This window comes from Perca flavescens, chromosome 16 (assembly GCF_004354835.1).
Source record: "Perca flavescens isolate YP-PL-M2 chromosome 16, PFLA_1.0, whole genome shotgun sequence".
Taxonomy (NCBI): Eukaryota; Metazoa; Chordata; class Actinopteri; order Perciformes; family Percidae; genus Perca; species Perca flavescens.
In genome coordinates this window covers 31,433,123-31,440,622 of record NC_041346.1, presented here as the reverse complement: position 1 = coordinate 31,440,622, position 7,500 = coordinate 31,433,123, and the positions used below count along the sequence as shown (strand labels likewise).

The 7,500-nt window shown below is 41.7% G+C and overlaps 1 protein-coding gene across 4 annotated transcripts in view; it reads left to right on the top strand.

Moving 5' to 3' along the window:
- The window catches only part of ppp3ccb (protein phosphatase 3, catalytic subunit, gamma isozyme, b), a 54,012-nt gene that overhangs the window by 44,446 nt on the left and 2,066 nt on the right, over window positions 1-7,500 (top strand). For 3 of the 4 annotated variants that reach the window (XM_028601198.1, XM_028601197.1, XM_028601196.1), the window contains exons 13-14: window positions 2,459-2,556; window positions 5,466-5,492. In XM_028601198.1, coding sequence (XP_028456999.1) covers window positions 2,459-2,556; window positions 5,466-5,492 — 125 coding nt within the window. The remainder of the gene's footprint in view (window positions 1-2,458; window positions 2,557-5,465; window positions 5,493-7,500) is intronic. The other variant, XM_028601199.1, reaches the window with a different exon arrangement.

Genomic DNA, 7,500 nt, shown 5'->3' with positions numbered 1-7,500 from the left:
GTCGTTTACTGGTGAAATAAGGAAGAGGCTCAATATTTATATAACTTTATAGCATTCATTTATTTTTATAACTATTTGACTGAAATGGTTATCAGAAATAATTTATTTAAAAAAAGACAAAAATGTTTTGACTAAAACTAGACTAAAATGGCGAGACTTTTAGTCGACTAAAACTTGACTAACAAAACATTTTGGCACAAGACTAAGGCTAAATTAAAAATAAGTGACAAAATCAACACTATCTCCAGATCTTTCTCTGTCTTGCTCCACTTCAGTACGAGGCTAATGACTTTCTCCTGATTTACACATGCCCTCCTTTAATCCTCTGGAAGTGTGTCACAATCATTTGTCCTTTTTTTTTTTTTAATGATGAATGCTCTTGTTCAGAAGTTATTTTAAGACCCAGAAAATCCTAACGGGCTCCTAATCTGAAGCTTCTCTTCCACCATGAGGTGTTTTTTGTGAATTTCATGTTGCAGTCGCAGCGGCCTGATTTCTGTTGACTTTACGCTCCACCGTGTGTTTACCATCGCTGCTTGAACGCAGACCTTTTTGTTAAAGATTAAGTTGTCTCCTAGTGACTGATGGGAGCAACAATCTTTGAAATCGGACAAGTAATAAGCGAGAAACAAAGCTGCAATGTAACGTTCTTTCAGTAAGCGTTCACTAAAAGTTCTGTTTTTTCGCCGCTGACAGTCTGTTATTATTCTAAGTGTCTGACAACATTATGGGATGGATCCCTACAGAGATAGACCTTTTAGTTAAAGAGTAAGATCCTTTTAGTTTAACATGAAACAGGCCCGAAATCACCATCACCAAACTCCACCAGACTCCATGTAAATAATCAGGACTTTTATCATCGTAAAACACACTTCATTCAAAGTGGACAGAAACTAAATCAAACTACCAAAAAGCCGTCTTGGTTCATCTTTCCACTGTTCCAACAATCACCACTCTGGTTTGGTTGAAATAAACCCTTAATTCTCCCATTTACATCTGGAGATATGCTGGCTCTATACACGCTAAAAGTCCTGATTATTTACATGGAGTCTGGTGGAGATATGCTGGCTCTATACACGCTAAAAGTCCTGATTATTTACATGGAGTCTGGTGGAGATATGCTGGCTCTATACACGCTAAAAGTCCTGATTATTTACATGGAGTCTGGTGGAGATATGCTGGCTCTATACACGCTAAAAGTCCTGATTATTTACATGGAGTCTGGTGGAGATATGCTGGCTCTATACACGCTAAAAGTCCTGATTATTTACATGGAGTCTGGTAGAAATATGCTGGCTCTATACACGCTAAAATTACTGATTATTTACATGGAGTCTGGTAGAAATATGCTGGCTCTATACAAGCTAAAAGTCCTGATTATTTACATGGAGTCTGGTGGAGTTTGGTGATGGTGATTTTGGGGCTGTTTCATGTTAATCTAAAAGGATCTTACTCTTCAAAGGTGCAGTAAGTGATTCTGTGCAAAGATTGTTGGTATTTGAACTCAACTGCCTGGATAGTGAGAAGATGTTTGCTGTATGTGACAAAAAAAAATCTGATTTTCTAACGCACACAGAAAACGAAGAGCTAGGTGACCACTTCCATGTGCTATACCTTTTAACTAAAAGGTCTATCTCTGTAGGGATCCTTTCCATAATGTTGTCAGACACTTAGAATAATAATCTGAGTCTGTCAGCAGCAACAACAGACCTTTTAGTGGACCCTGACTGTTTTAACTTTACATTGCAGCCTGTTTCTTGCTTAAAACTGGATTAATGTCACAGATTGTTGTTCCCATCAGTCACTTAGACACAGAAACATGGGAAAATAGACAAGTACCTCAATATTGTACCTAGTGCACCAAAATGTACGTGGTTACTTTCCACCTACATTAGCCGCAGTTTAAATTAGCATTTCAGTTGATGTATAGAAATGTAAATGTGCCTTTCTCTGAGCAGACGAGGACATTTTGTCCCCGGCAGTTCTGCTCAAACGTTACGCAAGCTCAATGCACTTTACATGCACGTCGTGAATACAGCAACGCTTACCATGTAACAAAAGGAGTATAATTAATACAAAAAGCCACCCACACACCTGAAAAGAACCCACATGCAGCTCGCAGATAACACACACACACACACACACACACACACACACACACACACACAGTCACAAACATACTCTATGTTAAGTAACTCGTCACGATGAGCCTGAGATATTGGGGCTGCTTTCAGTATTCTGCTAAAACACAACAAACGGATTGTTGAGTTTTAAACTAATGAAATCATTTCCATCTTTCTTTTATGGAACAAATTGAACGTTGAATTTGAATATAAAGTGTAGTGTGTCGCAGCCTTTTGCCACGTGCCTCAGCCTTCCGCGGTAGTAATGATCGGCTAAGAGAAGCAGTGTAAATATGTCAAATTGTTGACCCAACGTGTAATGTGTGTGTTGGCAGAGAGGAGAATGAGAGTGTGTTACAGCTGAAGGGGCTGACCCCGACAGGAACGCTGCCCGTGGGAGTTCTGTCCGGAGGTCGGCCATCTCTGGAAAGCGGTAAGTGCGAACGCAGCCGAGCATCGCACCCAAAAACACTAACGGGAGAGACGAGCTAACACTAACTCTGTGCCTGCACTCACACTGACAGACTAACACACACACACACACACACACACACACACACACACACACACACACACACACACACACACAGCGAGAGAAATGTCAAGTGGCAAACTCTCCTCTGAAGGAGCGTTGTGTTCAAACATCTCCACCGCGCTGCCCTTTAGAGACAAAAGCACTACAACATGAGTGGGAGTTCATTAAAATAAAAATGCATCTGTGTTTAGTTTGTCTGTTTACACGGATATCAATATCATTAATTAATTTACAATTTAAGGGGAGACACTGCAGGTAAAAACCTAATTTTTCAGTTTCAGTTATTGGGCTGTTTGGCTTCCATTACATATCTTTCATACTGCTGGGGAAAAGCATCTAAAAATACACATTTAGTTGTTCATAAGATTAATAGCAAACAATATATGGCTATAAAGTAAGCCGGAATAACAACATCATGATGCGGATTTATAAAAAAAGTCAGAATTCATACTTTATCAGGTCTGTTCAGTAAAACGACAAGCAAATCGCTTTTAAAATGCTGTTTTTATGAATGGAGTTTGGGGCTATTTCGATCAGGGCTGCTGTGCTTACGTTGTGGCTGCTCCGTACACACAACAGACACATAAGTTCTGAAGTTATCGAAGGCCGGATACACACTGGCTGCGTGGCGCGAGCATGTAGAAATAGGACCGACGCCTATTTTTCACGCGACACGCCAGCGTGTTGGAAGCGTTTCCAGACAACATACAGTACAGGCCAAAAGTTTGGACACACCTTCTCATTCAATGCGTTTCCTTTTTATTTTCATGACTATTTACATTGTAGATTCTCACTGAAGGCATCAAAACTATGAATGAACACGTGGAATTATGTACTTAACAAAAAAAAGTGTGAAATAACTGAAAACATGTCTTATATTTTAGATTCTTCAAAGTAGCCACCCTTTGCTTTTTTGTGATAACTCTGCAAACCCTTGGTGTTCTCTCAATGAGCTTCATGAGGTAGTCACCTGAAATGGTTTTACCTTCACAGGTGTGCCTTGTCAGGGTTCATTAGTGGAATTATTTCCCTTATTAATAAAAAAGCAAAGGGTGGCTACTTTGAAGAATCTAAAATATAAGACATGTTTTCAGTTATTTCACACTTTTTGTTAAGTACATAATTCCATATGTGTTCATTCATAGTTTTGATGCCTTCAGTGAGAATCTACAATGTAAATAGTCATGAAAATAAAAAGGAAACACATTGAATGAGAAGGTGGGTCCAAACTCTTGGCCTGTAACTGTAGAATAGGAAAATATGTTTATATGTCATTTAGACACAAATACATGACATGTTGATGTTTGAAAGTCTCTGCCAATGTTGTCTTAGCTGTAATCAGATCAGTTTATGTTTATGGGAAACATCATGTGTCCAGACAAGGCTAGCAGCAGCAGCAGCAGCGTCGCGTCAGACACCTTTCTGGTGGGAAAAGACGTAGAAACATCCACGCAACCGAAACGCCGCGCTCACGCCACGCTCACGCCGCGCTCACGCCACGCTCACGCCACGCTCACGCCACGCTCACGCCACGCAGGCAGTGTGTAACTGGCCTTAGAGGTAGTCCAGCTTCCTCGCTTATTTTTCTCTCCGCTCGCTGTAAATACCGAGGAGCTACAGCACTCTGGGCGCCACAGACAGCAACATTTATTTCTCCATTTGGGATTCAACGTCAGCAGAATCCTAGTCTCGCATGTCCAGACCTTCCTCCACAGCGCTTCGGAGGAAGGTCTGGCTAATCCACCCAGCATTCCTGGATGGAAGAAAAGCGTGCTCTGGTTTATCGGCATTTCTTTAAACCAATCACAATCGTCTTGGGGGCGGGGCTAAGCTCCGGACGGAGCCACGGTGCCTCTGCTAAATAGTCTCAGGAAGGAACTTGTTTTGGTGGAACATGTGTAACGTTCAAAAGTAGTTTTAGTCGTGCAACAGAAAACTCAGATTGGACAGATAGTCTAGCTAGCTGTCTGGATTTACCCTGCAGAGATCTGAGGAGCAGTTAACCATAGTCCTCACAAATCCACCGGAATGAGTGAAATCTGGCGGATTTCACGCCAGCAGCAGAGCAATCCCAGAAGTGGAAGGTCAAGGCTATAGACTACTAGAGACCCAACAATTCCCCACAAGAGCATTTATGTGTTTGTCGCTGGGAAAAAGTAAATTCCAGAATCAGCTGTTCTTTCTGCGTGCACATTACTTAAAGTCTAATTAATTAAAAGTAAATGGGAGCGATCATTCAGGTCACATTTAGTAGCTTCAAACACACCAAGGAAGAAGTAGGCATCTTTAGATCAGTTCATTGTCCGTGTCGGAGTCTTTTCATTGGATTAGCTGACAACAGGAAGAAGTTTTAGGGAAACCGCAGAGAGAAACATGTAAATATTTTGCGTCTTTGCCTCATTTGAGCCGCCCGCAGCGAATTAGCGTCTCTTCGTGTCTCTTTGCGTCTTTGCATTGACTTTTGTGTGTAAAATTCGTGCACGTTTTGCACGAATTTGGTGGCGCGATTACACACAAAAGTGGGAACACGCCACCAACTCTCACCGTGGTTACTTTATCTATTGAGGGCAGCGTGATGTAAACACTTTCCCATATTGTATCCATATAACAAACGTTTTTGTCATTATTATTGTTATTATTGTCATTGTGTATGTATAGTTGTTGTGTAATCTCTGACCCCCACGGTGGATGGAGGGGCAGGGTTGTATGGTGACTGTTAACAGGACTGACTGAATGCATCGATCTATAACGTTCCCACTCTCTCTCCATTGGTTTTGGGCATGGCACTGCTACTCACGCTTACACAGCCACCGTAGAGGCAGAAGAGGCACGAGGTATGCAACCATCATTATCTGTCTGTCTGTCTGTCTGTCTGTCTGTCTGTCTGTCTGTCTGTCTGTCTGAGCTCTCTCTGTCATGTTTTTAACTGTCATGATGTCAAAAAAATGTTTTAAAAGTGTATTTTTTTTTATTACTGATTTGGTGGCTGTCGCAGTTTAAATCTCGGAGGATGAAAGACGCACCAGCGATGACAAAACTCAAGACTCAAAAGGCGATATTACAAAATTTCATTTCAGACATTTGTTTACTATTTTAATCATGAATAACCTAAAGACTTTGGTACTAACTCATATCATGCACCGAAACTATTAGTACAACACACACACACACACAGTCGCACACCACACAGACAGACACACACACACACAGTCGCACACCACACAGACACACACAGTCACACACACACAGACACACACAGTCACACAGACACACAGTCACACACACAGACACCATACAGACTCACATACAGACTCACACCATACAGACACACACCATACAGACTCACACCATACAGACTCACACCATACAGACTCACACCATACAGACTCACACCATACAGACAGACACACACACACACAGTCACACACCATACAGACACACACAGTCACACAGACACACACACACACAGTCACACACCATACAGACACACACAGTCACACAGACACACACACAGTCACACACCATACAGACACACACAGTCACACACACACACACACACACAGTCACACACCATACAGTAAGGCACACAGACACAGTCACACAGACACACACACAGACCCACACAGACACAGTCACACACCATACAGACAGACACACAGACACAGTCACACACCATACAGACACACACAGTCACACACACACAGTCACACACCGACACACACAAAAACACACATTCACACACCCACACATATATACACACACACACACACACACACAGTCACACACCATACAGGCAGACACACAGTCACACACACACACACACCGTCACACACCGTCACACACCACACACACAGTCACACACAGTCACACACCACACACACACACACACACACACACCGTCACACACCACACACACAGTCACACACAGTCACACACCACACACACAGTCACACACAGTCACACACCACACACACACACACACACACACACACACACACAGTCACACACAGTCACATTGACATTTTTTGTCACTTTATTTTGTCGATTTTATTCCAATGTTTAGGTCAGTTTTTTCAAATTGTTTTTGTCACTTTTTTTTATTATGTTTTTGTCAATTTTGAACACGTTTTTGTTGTCGCTTTTCCGGATGTTCGTTCGCTTGCTGTCAGACGTTATTTACACCACAGCAGGAAGTAATGATCTGCTGCTGAACGAGCGTCACTTTGTTTTTGTCGTATTCAAATTTTGCTCCAGAAGAACAATAACCATAACCCTTTTAATGAGAGTCTGTTTCTTTGTCTTCATGCTTTCCTCGTCCTGTTTGGAAGTAAGTTTTTCTCTGCTGGTCCAACCAGTGATCCCAGTATTCTCTGTATACTTAATGTACTTCACTGTTTTATTGGGTGGACATTCAAGTTTATTCTATACTTATAACTGAAATTGTACAGGAGTAAAAAAAATAAAAATGTATGGATACCCAGGGCTCGGTTTACACCTATCACCATTTCTAGCCACTGGGGGACCATAGGCAGGCTGGGGGAACTCATATTAATGTTAAAAAACCTCATAAAGTGACATTTTCATGCCATGGGACCTTTAAAAAAAATAGCTATTTTGAGGCTAGCATAGTAGTGCCCCTAGCCCTCCCATTCAAAAGGTTATTTGACCGAAAAACAAGAATACGGTGAATCTTAAAAGTGGCGTTTCCGTCCTAAATATGATTTTAAACCGAAGTTAGACTCTGGGTACATTCACAAAAAGACCCTAGGTTGCATTTTGGCGAGAGTTAGGCTTTAAAGTACGTTACAAACGTCCGTATTTGAACTAGGGATGCTCCCTCTT